Source organism: Drosophila virilis, chromosome 3, assembly GCF_030788295.1.
Source record: "Drosophila virilis strain 15010-1051.87 chromosome 3, Dvir_AGI_RSII-ME, whole genome shotgun sequence".
Taxonomy (NCBI): Eukaryota; Metazoa; Arthropoda; class Insecta; order Diptera; family Drosophilidae; genus Drosophila; species Drosophila virilis.
In genome coordinates, this window is record NC_091545.1 from 1,793,388 (window position 1) to 1,808,849 (window position 15,462).

General features: G+C 40.1%; 1 protein-coding gene across 6 annotated transcripts; it reads right to left on the bottom strand.

Moving 5' to 3' along the window:
* Nucleotides 1-7,059: 7,059 nt before the first annotated feature.
* On the bottom strand, nt 7,060-15,255 carry LOC26531579 (prominin-like protein). Of its 6 annotated transcripts, none has more exons than XM_015176281.3 (18): nt 15,049-15,255; nt 14,539-14,590; nt 14,025-14,450; nt 13,822-13,969; nt 13,145-13,273; nt 12,904-13,091; nt 12,257-12,421; nt 12,073-12,203; nt 11,665-12,000; nt 11,080-11,189; nt 10,071-11,016; nt 9,375-9,508; nt 8,431-9,310; nt 8,090-8,343; nt 7,888-8,035; nt 7,542-7,801; nt 7,325-7,391; nt 7,060-7,265 (listed from the first exon to the last, which is right to left on the bottom strand). In XM_015176281.3, the coding sequence occupies exons 3-13, from the start codon at nt 14,404-14,406 to the stop codon at nt 9,121-9,123; spliced, it is 2,859 nt and encodes a 952-aa protein (XP_015031767.1). In that variant the 5' UTR covers nt 14,407-14,450; nt 14,539-14,590; nt 15,049-15,255; the 3' UTR covers nt 7,060-7,265; nt 7,325-7,391; nt 7,542-7,801; nt 7,888-8,035; nt 8,090-8,343; nt 8,431-9,120. The 6 variants fall into 6 exon arrangements, with proteins under 6 accessions (XP_015031767.1, XP_032291437.1, XP_070063978.1 ...); XM_032435546.2 differs by having other exon boundaries at nt 14,025-14,481; XM_070207877.1 differs by having other exon boundaries at nt 8,090-8,389; nt 8,472-9,310; nt 14,025-14,488.
* Between the last annotated feature and the right edge of the window lie 207 nt (nt 15,256-15,462).

Sequence of the window (15,462 nt, forward strand, 5' to 3'; positions counted from 1 at the left end):
AAATCAGCTATTTTTCTTATTTTACTGGCTGTAGGCTGCTAACAGACAGACGCTATAACATATACCTTATGCGTTACATACGTTGTGACAAATTTAGAAGATACTTTGTTAGGGTATTAGGGCAACAAAACAACAGTTGTTTCTGTGCGCTGCATGAAAATGTGTAGCTTTTGCTGCGTTGCTTTTGTGCAGCTCTTTCGCTGAGGCCCACTCAAAAGACTCAAGCAGCGAACTAGCCGCTGTTAATGGCTCAGTTAACAGCGCTGTTAAGTTAACAGCGCGGGCTGCTGGCAAGGATTGATTGCACACAAATTATCAGATTTTGTAAACCAAACGGGTTTTTTTTTTTTGGTTGTCTTAGCTTATGCTAACGAAGAGGCAGCTGTGAAATGCAAATTTGAATTATGATTAACAAAATATTATTTGTGCATAAGACACAAGTTTATAAATGAAAATAAAATATGTAAATTTATAAATTTACGAATTTCACACGTTAGAAAGCCAAGCATGTTAATGTCTGCCTGTGTGTGTGTGTGTGTTTCCAATTCGAAACGCTTGCCAAAGTCCAGCTGGCCGTTTGGCCAGCAACACACAGGGTCTCCAGTCAAATGCTCGAATGAAAGCGAAAGTCGACTCGCCAAAGCCGGCAAACAGCTGAGTCTTGGTGCCCGTTCTCTTTAGCCGAGATCGAGTCTGAGTCAAAGCCTGAATCTCGGCACTTCTAATGCTTGTATGAGGAGCGGTTCCTTGGGCCGCTTCTCACGCTTTGCATGCCATAAATTTCACTGCCTTTCACTGTAAATCATTTGCAGCACTTAATTGTGTGCATTTTAATGCGTATTGCGTGCCATTCGCAATCAGCTTGCCGCGACTTTGGTTTTTTGCCGCTGCAATTCTGTGCCAGTTTTCAATTTTCACAAGAAAAGCGGCAGCTCGATGAGAAATGGAAATGCAACGCTCTGTTTAACATGGCGGTAAGATTTCACGCCAGCCACAAAGGCCAGTGCAAGTGCGTATTGCACAAATAAATAAATATAATATATGTATATACATGCTAGCGGGCATAACCCGTCTTTACCCGGCCCATGTTCAAAGATCAAACATAATTCACACAAGATAAATTCTAACATTCTGAGAGAGATATAAATTAAAGAACTTTAAATATCTCACATAAATATTATTCGAAGGTCGCATAACATAAATGTTTTATATTATACGTATAGCTCGATTCTGAATTCAGATATAAGTGAACCGTATCTCATAAAATTAAACGGATTTCGACTTAATTTTTTCAATTTATAAACAATTTAAGTTAAGTTAGTTGGGATTCACAGGTGATAAACCTTTTTAACTTGCCCAAATTAAGACCCGCGCTTGAATTACAAGAAAAATATAATATAAATATTAATGGTACCCCAAATTATTGTCAATTCAATTCTAATATCAACATTCCAAACAATTCTAGAGAGTTTCGTAATACTTAAAGAACACTGGTTCCCGGCTCGCGCTCAAGGAATCAGTCTCCAAAAAGAATCTACTTTGCCTAGAGTTTGGCCTGTTTAACGAGTGCTTTGACCTGCGTCCAGCTTGGCGGCCATTTTGGCCAGTTGTGGCTTTCGAAACAGTTATACCAATTGAATATCAAATCGGACAACTCTTAACCTTCGCTAAGAGTGCGCCTGTGCGACAGTCCGCAGTCCACAGCGGCAAGTTCGTGTCTTAAGTCTTTTGTTTTTACACACAAATTGAAAGTGAAATTTCATTGTTGTTGTTGTTGTTATTCTTGCTGTCCGCTGCTGTTATTTTGGTAATTGTTAAAAAAGAAAGGCACTCACATCGACAGCAAATACAACAACAACAACCTTATGCTGATAAGAAACGTGATTTAATTTTTAGTTGAAAATTATGAAAATCATATGTTGGCAGTTTTCACTTTTTCGTTGGCCTTGTGGTTAACCCTTATAACCACAACAACTGGGCGTCACTTGATATTCCTTTGCAGAGCTTTTAACAAAAGCGAAACATATATTTAACGCAAAGAGTTTAACCTGAACAAAGCACAGCTGTAATATTTCCTGAAGCTTCTTTTTGGTTGCAAAGCGAGCAATGCGATGGGTTTTGGGGGAAATCAATCTATAAGTGTGGGAAAAAGTGGCCAAAGTTGATGATTATCATCAACATCTTGGAAGACCGTGACGTGATGAGCGCCAGACAAACAACCGTTACGTCGCCGGTTCAAACAAAATTTCAATTTTCATAGCTAGCGTGGAAGGATCTGTCTAGAGTTAAAGCGTTTTGTTACCCCCAAGCAAAGCCGTGTAATTTGTTCTACTTTAATCAATAATAAATCTGTTGGCTACTTTTAACTTAACTCAAAACCACCTGCTCTGGTTAGAGCAAACACAGTTCGCTTCACTTTGCTGCTCTTGAAATAGGTTTCGCTTCCTTGCATTGTTGCGTCGCTGCCTCACAACAAAGTCACTTTCGCTGGATCTGAGTCTCAGCTTGACTTAGCTGTGTGCGCTTGTTCACCCGGTAGTCGGTAGTCTGGTTTTCGGTCGTTCGCAGTCTCTCTTGTCAGATTAGATATGGAGCGCGCCTTAATTACAATATGATTGATGATAGGCCACGGCTTGACATGCGTATTATTTTTTTTTTTGTTGCATGCTACCGGATGTGTTCTATTAAAATCAAAAGCATTTATGCAGACCTGTTGATTCGGCCAAGAAACGGCTTCTACGGTCAATTTTTATTTGAGCTTCGAGGTACAAGAGCTATATTTCGAAAGCACGGACGGTCTGACTGACGGACTGACAGACTGACTGACAGACGGACTGACTGACTGACGGACTAACTGACGGACTGACGGACTAACTGACGGACTGACTGACGGACTGACTGACTGACTGATTGGTGATAAACGCACAGCCCATACCGTAAGAACTAGGAAATTTTGAAATTTTCATTTTACTTACCTTAATTGATGAAGGTGCATGTTAAAGTGGGGTTTCGGGAAATTCCTCTCGCATGTGTGAAAAATCGCGATAAACGTTTGTATGAAACTTTGTATTGCATGTATGCAGACATGCATGCATAAATACATTCATATGTCATACATACATACTGTGTGCACATATATATACATGTAAGCATGTATACGTGTATTATTACATATGAAAATATATGCTTGGCATGTAGACATGTATACATGTACACATGTATACATGTAAACATGCATACATACATACATACATACATACATACATACATACATACATACATACATACATACATACATACATACATACATACATACATACATACATACATACATACATACATACATACATACATACATACATACATACATACATACATACATACATACATACATACATACATACATACATACATACATACATACATACATACATACATACATACATACATACATACATACATACATACATACATACATACATACATACATACATACATACATACATACATACATACATACATACATACATATACATACATACATACATACATACATACATACATACATACATACATACATACATACATACATATATACATACATGCATACATCTACATACATACATCTACATATATACATCTACATACATACATCTACATACATACATCTACATATATACATCTACATACATACATCTACATACATACATCTACATACATACATCTACTTACCTGCCCCACCTCCAACTCTGCCGCCTCCTGCTCCACCGCCGCCAGCTGCTCCTCCACAGGCCGTTGGAGGCAACGTTTCCTGCCTTGTGGAATTTCAGCAAGCCCTACTTGAATTCTTGAGAATCGAGGAGGAGAGCACTTGGCAGAAATTCGTTTCATTTAAATTTGCAGCACAGCGGCAAATATGCTTCGTCTGCGTTTAGTTTTAGAAAACAAACATGCATACGTACATACATGTATGCATGCACTAACATACATACGCCCGCACACAAACACACATATACATGCACACACATACACACACAACTGCATATATAATACATACTAGTATATGCCTTTTATAATATTTTTGTATAAAATTGATTGTCCTGACTGACTGACAGACTGACCGACCGACCGACTGACTGACTGACTGACTGATTGACTGACTGACTGACTGACTGACTGACTGATGACTAACTGATTGGTGATCAACACACAGCCCATACCGTAAGAACTATTAAACTCAAATATTTACGGTAGTTACCTTATGTGATGGTAAGATTCCGATAAATTCCATGTCCATGTCTGGAAAGCGCGAAAACTATTTGTATGAAACTTTCTTGTTAACCATCAGATCAATTTAGCATCTAAGTCCGGCAACATTATTCTTAGTCAAAATACATGTTCAAATTGTACCCTCAAGAAAAGACCTAAATAGATATAGGTCAAAAGTTACCACCCCACAACTCGGTCGAATTTCATTAGATTTACACGGGGCTTTGCTTTTTGTGCATGGGGTCGTGGCATTTAAACCTGGACACATATTTTTGGGTCGAAATTCATTTCTAAATCTTAAGCCTAGGATTCGTATATAGGCAAGGGTCGAAATTTCTCAGCCTCATAACTCGGACAAAAATCAACCGATTTCTATAAGGCTTGGCATTCTGTTCATGGTTTTCCCTCTTAAAAAATCTGGCATTTAAATCCGAACACAAATTTTTCAGTCCAAATTCATGTCAAAATCTTACCCCTAGGATTCGAATGTAGACATGGGTCGAAATTTCCCACCCCATAACTCGGCCAAAAATCAACCGATTTTCATGAGGCTTGACATTTTGTTCATGGTTTTCCCTCTAAAAAAATCTGGCATTTAAATCCGAACACAAATTTTTCAGTCCAAATTCATGTCCAAATCTTACCCCTAGGATTCGAATGTAGACATGGGTCGAAATTTCCCACCCCCATAACTCGGCCAAAAATCAACCGATTTCTATAAGGCTTGGCAATTTGTTCATGGGTTTCCCTCTAAAAAAATCTGGCATTTAAATCCGAACACAAATTTTTCAGTCCAAATTCATGTCAAAATCTTACCCCTAGGATTCGAATGTAGACATGGGTCAAAATTTCCCACCCCCATAACTCGGCCAAAAATCAACCGATTTTCATGAGGCTTGACATTTTGTTCATGGTTATCCCTCTAAAAAAATCTGGCATTTAAATCCGAACACAAATTTTTCAGTCCGAATTCATGTCCAAATCTTACCCCTAGGATTCGAATGTACACATGGGTCGAAATTTCCCACCCCCATAACTCGGCCAAAAATCAACCCATTTTCATGAGGCTTAGCATTTTGTTCATGTTTTTCCCTCTAAAAAAATCTGGCATTAAACTCTGAACACATAATTTTGGGTCGAAATTCATGTCAAAATCTTACCCCTAGGATTCAAATGTAGACATGGGTCGAAATTTCCCACCCCCATAACTCGGCCAAAAATCAACCGATTTTCATGAGGCTTGATATTTTGTTCATGGTTTTCCCTCTAAAAAAATCTGGCATTAAAATCTGAACACAAATTTTTGGGTCCAAATTCATGTCCAAATCTTACCCCTAGGATTCGAATGTAGACATGGGTCGAAATTACCCACCCCCATAACTCGGCCAAAAATCAACCGATTTTCATGGGGCTTGGCATTTTGTTCACGGTTTTCCCTCTAAAAAAATCTGGCATTTAAATCCGAACACAAATTTTTCAGTCCGAATTCATGTCCAAATCTTACCTATAGGATTCGAATGTACACATGGGTCGAAATTTCCCACCCCCATAACTCGGCCAAAAATCAACCGATTTTCATGAGGCTTGGCATTTTGTTCATGGATTTTCCTCTAAAAAAATCTGGCATTTAAATCCGAACACAAATTTTTGGGTCTAAATTCATTTGAAAATCTTACCCCTAGGATTCGAATGTAGACATGGGTCGAAATTTCCCACCCCCATAGCTTGGCCAAAAATCAACCGATTTTCATGAGGCTTGACATTTTGTTCATAGTTTTCCCTCTAAAAAAATCTGGCATTAAAATCTGAACACAAATTTTTGGGTCCAAATTTATGTCTAAATCTTACCCCTAGGATTCGAATGTAGACATGGGTTGAAATTACCCACCCCCATAACTCGGCCAAAAGTCAACCGATTTTCATGAAGCTTGGCATTTTGTTCATGATTTTCCCTCTAAAAAAATCTGGCATTTAAATCTGAACACATCATTTTGGGCCGAAATTCATGTCCAAATCTTACCCCTAGGATTCGAATGTAGACATGGGTCGAAATTTCCCACCCCCCTAATTCGGCCAAAAATCAACCGATTTTCATGAGGCTTGGCATTTTGTTCGTGGTTTTTCCTCAAAAAAAATCTGGCATTTAAATCCGAACACAAATTTTTGGGTCTAAATTCATGTCCAAATCTTACCCCTAGGATTCGAATGTAGACATGGGTCGAAATTTCCCACCCCCATAACTCTGCCAAAAATCAACCGATTTTCATGAGGCTTGACATTTTGTTCATGGTTTTCCCTCTAAAAAAATCTGGAATTAAAATCTGAACACATAATTTTGGGTCGAAATTCATGTCCAAATCTTACCCCTAGGATTCGAATGTAGACAAGGGTCGAAATTTCCCACCCCCATAGCTCGGCCAAAAATCAACCGATTTTTATGAGGCTTGGCATTTTGTTCATGGTTTTCCCTCTAAAAAAATCTGGCATTTAAATCTGAACACACATTTTTGGGTCGAAATTCATGTCCAAATCTTACCCCTAGGATTTGAATATAGACATGGGTCGAAATTTCCCACCCCATAACTCTGCCAAAAATCAACCGATTTTTATGAGGCTTGGCATTTTGTTCATGGTTTTCCCTCTAAAAAAATCTGGCATTTTAATCTGAACACATATTTTTGGGTCGAAATTCATGTGAATATAATCCTTAGGATTCGTATATAGACATTGGTCGAAGTTTCCGACCCGCATAACTTGGTCAACAATTAACCGATTTTCACGAGATTTGGCTTTTTGTTCATGAAAATAACCTAAGCAGTGTTATTGCGACAACTGCTACTTGGATACATTTAATTAAATAAAATATTAAAGAAATATATGTGAATTCTGATGAAAAACTTGCTATTTTCGAGTGTGAATTTGCATTTGCTATTCGTGTTGGTGCTTGCTGCTGCCTCCGTCGTAGTCGCCTTCAGATGGACTCCGATTTCACATCTCTGAGGTCCTCCTTTGAAACTTAAATGCGATACTATTTAGCAGACAGCTGAATACTTACCCGCCCTCGACAGCGGCGACAGCTAGTCTAGGATAAATCTTGATAGGCAAGAAGAGCAGAAGCCATTCTACAAAGAGAAAATAGGACTGGTATTAACAAATGTATAGGGTATATATGGCTTCATGAAAATGTGTTTGAAGGTCAAAGGTACCAAGTTAGAATAATCTTTAAAACAGTTTGCATGAGATTTTTTATGAGTTTAAATTAGTAACTTCACCTGGCGAAACTTTGAACCACATTTCCGTCAAGCAGTTCACTTTGCTAAAGGTGTGAAGCACTGCTAAAATGAATTAGCACAAGGATTTTTGTTGATAATGAACTTGAGCCCAATCGAATGGTAAACGTTTTCCGCGCTTCTTTCACGCTTGCAGGTGGAATTTTCAAAAACCAGGCACTAACTATTTTCCCTATTGTGATCCTGCTTCACATTCTTGCGGGCAACGTCGACAGCAGCAAAGGCAGCAGCAATAAAGGATGCTGTGGCGAGACGAAAAGTATGAAAGGGTTTCATGTTGTATATGAAAGGACGATGGTTCAAATCACTGCTCTTATTTAAAACTCACCCTATGAGGGGCGTGATAATAATGAGAATGATCATTAAAACCACACCCAAGAATGCCAACCAATAATGCGCCAACAACTCGTTCCAATCATTTCGCAATACCTTGGGCCCGAAGGCGAAGGACATATCGTAATTGACCTGAACGTAGCCTAAAATGCGAAATGGATTGTAAACTTAATATAATATAATAAAATATTACAAACCCGATGGTAATTTCGTCCAATGCAGCTTATCGAATATGGTGTGCATGACGTGAAAAATGGGTCTCAGAGCCAAAACGGAAAGGTCAGGCTCTTTGTCATAGTGTGTCTCCGATCTACATTGGCTAAACTTTGCATTCGGATATTGCTTCTCATGGGTGGTGCCATGACCCTCAGAGCCAATGGGCCACTTAAAGGAACCAATTTCCATTCTGCAGCCTGGCCTTATAAATGTGGCCATCCAACACCCACGACTCCTGCGCTTTGATAATTGCCCAACACGATTTAATGTTGTAAAATAAACTGAAAGACCCAAAGGTCGTGATCTTGTATATCAAACTCACCTGTGTGTAAAAAACACTAAAAAGATATAGAAAGAGGTTACCTTACGGTTCAAATGCTTTTGTAAAACTGATCAAATGTATTACAGGAGTTCAGCAGTTGGGATTTGATGTGACAGTTGAAGCACAGCTTTCCAAAGGCAGTAATACTCTGGTCGAAAAGGATAAGAAACGGATTATATTGGTCGAAATAAACCAGGCGAACAGCAATGACAGCTTATTTTTCTTAGCTCAGCAAGTGAAGTTAGAATAAGCGAAGTAATCAAATCAATGCTTTCTTGATCTCTGGCACCTGGTAATTCAAGAATAACATTTAAGATTATTATTGAGTTTAGGAAGCTGCCGCTGCTGTTTGCCTGGTATTTTATTTTGACTGCAGTCATGCTATTAATTTCTATACCAGGCGAACAGTAGGCTGAAGGCTTTGCTCTTAGATGAACAGGAGCATCCCATAAACGAACTGTCGATTCTGTTCGCCTGGTATTTTATTTCGACTGCAATCATGCTATTATTTTGGTTACCAGGCGAACAGCAGCAGCAACTCTTAGCTGAACAGGAGCATCGCAGTTCGTACATTTGATTATGTGAAAAATATATTACTTTAGTTATATTCACAATGCAGAAAAAACATTCGATTAAATATACATTTAAAGAACGGACAAGAAAATATGGGTTTAGTTAAATTGTAATTTGTTATTCTTGTTTATGCTTGCTGCTTATCGACAGCGGCGACTCCAAACTCTCGAGCTCGTCGGCAGCTGCTGGTGGCCTGACGGCAGCATTTCTATCCGTATAACGATTGTCATCCAATTCATTGCATACACCGAAGGTAATTGGCAATAGAGGTAATCCAGGTAAGCCGCCGCCTGTGCAGATTGGACAGCTTTGGGCAGTTGTTGGACAGCGTTGACTGAAATGGAACACTAGACAGAAGACGTGAGACTTACCCGCCCGCGGCCACGGCGACAGCTGCTGTCGAAGACGGATAAATCTTGTTGTACAGGCACAGCAAGCGATGGGCCACAAACAGGATTGGCAGGAGCAGCACACCACAGATCAGGACGCCCAACCAGAAACCATTCTACGGCGAAAAGGCAAATAGACAAATAAATCAATGAACATAAATTATATGTTAAATATATAACACAAGCTAGTATTTTACGCCCTTGCCAGGTCCAATTATTAAGCTTTAAATCTTTATCATCTGTTTCCCTTAAATCTATCTTAAATCCATGTTTTATTTCACTTATTTGAAAATGAAGAGCAAGTGGAACCTCTCGATAACTAAACTTTCGTTTAAACTAACTTTGACTCGTATTTTTTATCGATTAGGGCAGAATCATGCAAAGAGCGTAGAGCAAATGTCTAATGAATTTGTAGAGATTCACCCCTCTTCGACCCATATTCACCCCTCATGCACAATTCGTCAAGGAGAGTATTTTCTAAAAAGTGTGAAACATCCATTCATGCAAACGATTTCAGCGCTTTTTTCACAATTGCAGGTGGAATTTCTCAAGGCCACGTTTAGGCGAGGGCCCTATTCACAAGGTGTTTGGGCTTGAGACAATCAGTTGGTCAGCAGAATATAGATTCTAATATATGTATATATATCCCTGTATGTGTGCGAAATGTGATCAGCTTACCATTGGATCGACAAGACGATGACAAATCAGGTCCACACCACGGTAATATATGTAGGCAAGTGGTGCGCAGCGTCCAACATCGCGATTGCAGAAATTGACGACCATTTCGATATAGTTGGCGACCTCATCTTCAAGAAAAAGCGAGAGATTCTGCCGTAGTGCATTGACAAGCGATTCGGACGAATTTCTGAGGTACACTTCGGAGGCATCCGCCAATTGGATTAGCTTCTCGATAGACTCGCCGAACGGTCTGTCCTCGTACAGTATAAGTCTATCGATCTCGAGTAGTTTATTGGTCAGTTTAATGAGAGTAGATCGAACCCTATCAGCGAGCTCTTTGTTGTATTTCTCCAGGGCGAATGCCTGGTTGCCCAAGGCAATAATCGCCGTGTCGTAGATACCCCAAACGCTGGGCAGGCCGGATCGCAAATTTCTCAGCTGAGCAATCATTCTGGGCAGGTCGACAGGTGCCACCGTTTTGCATAAATGCTTTAGGAATATCGAACTGTGATAGTCCGACAGATTGCTTTGCGCCGCCACATTTAGACCGTCCTTCTCCTGCTGGGTGAGCACCTCATAGGTGGACACATTCGCCGGAAATATGGTTCCATTTGGCGTTGGATGAGCTGCGATAACTTCTATGCGCACCAGATCGTTGACATCGTACAAATTGTTCCGCTGCAGCAAGTTGAAGATCGTTTCGTTTGCCTCGCACGCCTCGATGGCAGCCGAGATGTGCATCGGTGCGGCTGGTTGCCAGTTCGAATCGTTTTTTGGAAAATATTGCTGCAGATCAATGGTCGCGTCCATCTGGCGGAAGAACGCGTTCTTTGTCTCATCCCGCAACGGCGCACAGACGCCCTGGTACGTGATCAGGCCAATGACAAAGTAAAATAGGCCAACCAGCAAGATGGCCGACAACACGCAGAATATCAATATTATGGCACTGTGTACAGGATTGGGGACAGGTTATCGACGTCTCTTCATTTGCGACAGCTCCTTCACTTACAAAAACAGAAAGATAGCTCCGGTGCCCTTGCTGCAGAAGATCACGGCCTGGCTATGTCTGAGGCGCCCAAGGCAGCCGAATATCAGCGCGAGGATGAGAAGAAAGAGTACCTGAAAGGAAATACATTTAGTTAGATCACTCGAAACACAGCTAGGCATTTGAATCAGCGCCCTGCCTTGGGTTGACTGCGTAAAACTGTTTATCCACGTCCTTGAACCCAGATATGGATTCCAAAATTGGTACAGAAACTTAAAATTAGAATAAATATAGAGGTTAAGGAAGGTGCGTGAAGCTGTTTATCCAGCCTAGATTTAAAATTTGGTTCTCACATTTTGAAAGTTAGTTTAGTTTAGTTTTTAATAAGCCCGTTCTACTTTAATGCTGTAACCAGAACTCGAACCAGTGCCCTGCCTTCGGCTCTACTGAAAATAAGCCTAGATTGTAACCCAAATTTGGGATTTAAAAAACATGCTTGAATATATTTAATGCTGGATTTATGCTATGGAGTGCAGTTGCCCTCCAAAGGTTTGTTTTATGTTTGGGCTTCTGTTAATAGTAAAAACTAAACTTGGTTAGAACACTTACGATTCCCAGCATGACGCAAATAAGTAGATTGGAGCCTTTACGATAGACTCCAAATTTGTCGTAGACATCATCGAGCGATTTGGTACCCTTAAGCGTTTCAAAGTGAATGTGGCTTATCACGGAATCGATGATATTGCGCATATTTTGGGCCTGGTTGTGAAACTGAGTGATGCCCTCGTGCAGATCGCGTATTAGGGGCGGGGTCACAGGATCTATGGCTTGCTTAATGTATACCCCTATTGACTGGAGACGATAAATTGCGTCGCTGGGTATATTGGCGGTATCGTTGTGAATAAGCTCATCGACCAAATGAATATACTTGGAGGACACAGGCAGCTGCAAAAGAGAGAGAGAGAGAGAGAGAGAGAAGAATTTGATTTAACATTACCTTGAAACTAGAATCCATACCTCATCGAAGTGCAGACATTTGGACGTATCCAGCGTCTCGATATTTGAGCCCTTCAAGAAGTTCAGGCAATCCCGATTGCCACACAGCGCAGCAAGGGCAAACGACAGGTCACGCTTAACAGAACGCAATCCTGTTGAAATCAGGAAGGGATCATAAAGAGCCGAAAGGTCGGATATTATTTACCATCACGCAGCTGTGCGCCATAGAAACGCAAATCCTTTTCCAATTTGTGCACTTCCCGGAACAGAACCAACGCTTTTGGCATGCTATTCAATATGCGCTCGATATCAAACAATACATCGGCTTGCGAAGTTTGCAACAGGTCCATGAATACGTGATGATGTGCATCTGAAAAATATAAACAAGAAAAATACCCGACTAGCCAGAGAGGACTCTAGTCGGAAGTGCCCGAGTAGAGAATACCCTAAGCCGAGCTACCTTTAAAAACATTTCAGTTTCCCTCTCTTTTAAAGCAGAAACTGTGCTTTATCCCTGAACCACACTCCATGGCAAATGAATTCTTGATTAACTCGGGTTTTAATATTCCGATTTTTATGAAATTTTAAAGGATTAAATATGGCATACAAAAGTGTGTATATACCAAAGCCCACGGCGAATTGAAAGAGGTTATATATTCTGCGATATATATATATTCTGCGAATATATATATATATATATATGAAATTGTTAGTCTCAAGATTTTCTAGGCTTTTACAGACGGACAGACGAATCGTATAGATCCTAATCATGACAATATACACTCTACCTCAAACATATTTCAATGTCTTTACGGCTATACAAATAAATTGAACTCTCGAAGGGAATCTTACTTATTAAAATGTCGGTCATATGCGTATCCATCTCCTGATAGTTACGCACAAGCAAATGTTCAATATGGTTGGATGTTTCGCGCAAGAAGGTGCAAGTGTCTTGGCTGGCGCGACGCATGGTCTCTCTTGTGTATTCAAAACCGTGGTCCAATAATATATTCGAGGCAATGGCAACGATCATTCCGAAACTGGCAAGGGATCGAGGTAATGTAAGTGTTGAGGTTTTGCTTTCAAGACTTACAGAACTCCAATTAAAAGTATGGCAAGTATAATACCGCAGATCAGGCGTCTGCAGTCGTCGTCCTTTTTATCGCAGAACGGACATCCTTGTGAGCAACGTTTACAGCAGCAGAAGCAGCAATAGCAGACCCTGTGACAGGATAAAACCAGTAAGAGGCTCTGGACTAGAAAATCCTCTGAACACATATATACAATTGCAATTTGCGCCAGATGCAGCAAACGCGAGGCCAGCCGAAGCACATTTTCTTTAACAACGTTTGTGTTTCTTAACCGACCTTGATGAAATATTCAACAGTAGATCTTATTGTACTGTGGTACTATACATTTTTATACTCTCAAAAAGTAAATTGTTGTGGATTCTTATCGATTACCTGGTAACGAGGTATATTATCGATTATCGGTAACAAACACGTACTGCGCGGGCATTAGGAGGAACTACATTTAAAATATCAAATCTCTAAAGATTCTGAGATCCTTGCGTTCATACGGATGGACGGACAGACAGACGGACTTGGCTAGATCGATTTGGCTATTGATCAAGAATATATTTATATACTTTATGGGGTTGGAAATGCTTTCTTCAGCAAGCCATCAAGCCTGTTTTGAACCGGACGCTGGTTCAAACTCTGGCTCACAGCATTGTTTCACTTGAATTCTTGTAAGTTCACGCATACTCACCCCAAAAAAGGCATGATAATTATCAGGACGAGCAGAAATATCACCAAGAAAAGTGCTACAAAATACTCCGATAGAAGAGTGCGCCAATCATTTTTTTCCACGTTGGGTCCCAGAGCGAAAGTGTCGCCATTCTTGACCATTATGTAGCCTACAATTCAGCAGCTCTTACGACGGGTCGAACAAAAGTTTGTTAATCTACTCACCGGGCGGTATTAAATGCCCTCTGACTACGATCTTATCAAATAGACTGTGGGTGAAACCGTGCAGACTATCTGTGAACGCAGTCGAGTAAATTGTTTCTTCGGTATAGTTTGCCTTCGATTCGAATGGGGTATATTCTATCGAAGGAAAGTGAAGATGTCCCATCTGCTCGCCGGCGTTGGCATTGTCCGAGCGCGGTCCTATGACACTGTCCACTTCTTCGGCTGTCAATTCTTTGACTTCTGCTTGAGTAGGCCTCATTAACGTAGACAAGGCGCAGCCAAATAATATTATCCTGATGCCGCATATTGCCAAAGATGCCACGCGTTTGCGGTGTTTCGTCCTGGACTTCACGTAATTGGATGAATCTTTTGGCATTCTCATGTAATTTCCGCTTGGATTAATGGATTAATGCCAGGCTCGCAGGTCTTGATATGTATATGAATATACCAGACAGTGCTTAGTTCTAAATTTCCTTAACATATTATATATACTCATATGTCATTGTGTGCTTACCCAAAAATTAAAAGCGTACGAGTTGTTAAGAGAGAGAGAGAGATTTGCATCACTAAAAGAACAAAAGTAGAGACCGGATGAGAATTAAAGCTGACAGGAGTGAAAAGGGAAATAGCGAGAGAAAGAGAGAGAGAATGTATAAGTTTGACATTTACTTAATGTCAAAGCATGAAAACATGTAAGCCTTACTTAAAATCATGAGAATCGCATAGGAAGGCGTCACTTCAATTTGCAACGCAGTGGGGTTCGTAGCTATCAAAGTTAACTTGTAACTAGTGAGTACATATTTGTGAACATATGTAAAGTCAGCTTAGTTGGAGCTTAATATAGGAAAACAAGCATACAAATGACCATAGCTTGGTGCAATGATGTCGAATCTAGACAAGTTATGGCCTTGTGGTTTCCATAAAATAGAAAACCCAACATTTGTGATTATAAAATCAACATCCAGTTCATAATATATAATAGAGACCTACAATCATAATAAGTAGCTAGGCGGAGTTTACTTACCAGCATGAAAAGCAAGAATATTAGCATTTAATTCCTCTTCAGCTTCTTGTAAATTTTAAGCACTTTAAAACAAGGTGTCATCACAATCTATTAGATAATTTGCAGGAGCTCCGGCACGGTTCAACTGATATTGTAATACTGATGAGATGTATGACATTTTTCGATGAATTTTTAAAATTTGCTGTGACAATTCTAACACAGACTGCCAAAGGCGGCCTGGCTCGAGCTTAGCTGGAATGAAAGTTCAAATATGTTCTACAATTCTTTTTACAATATTTACTTGACGACTGCAGCGGGCGACTCCTCTTGACGTTAATTATTTTCCTATTTGTTTAAAGTATTTTTGTAGTCATGTCTGCCTGGATCCAGTCATGATCCAGCCAGGGCATCAAGCTTCCAGTTGAGCCTGTGCCT

Excerpts from the sequence above, each read along its gene's own strand:
- LOC26531579 (XM_015176281.3), bottom strand. The coding sequence starts at position 14,406 with ATGAGAATGCCAAAAGATTCATCCAATTACGTGAAGTCCAGGACGAAA. Across the intron at positions 13,092-13,144 it reads ATACTTTTAATTGGAGTTCT|TTTCGGAATGATCGTTGCCA; the intron begins GTAAGTCTTGAA and ends ATCCCTTGCCAG. Across the intron at positions 12,422-12,903 it reads TATGACCGACATTTTAATAA|ATGCACATCATCACGTATTC; the intron begins GTAAGATTCCCT and ends TATATTTTTCAG.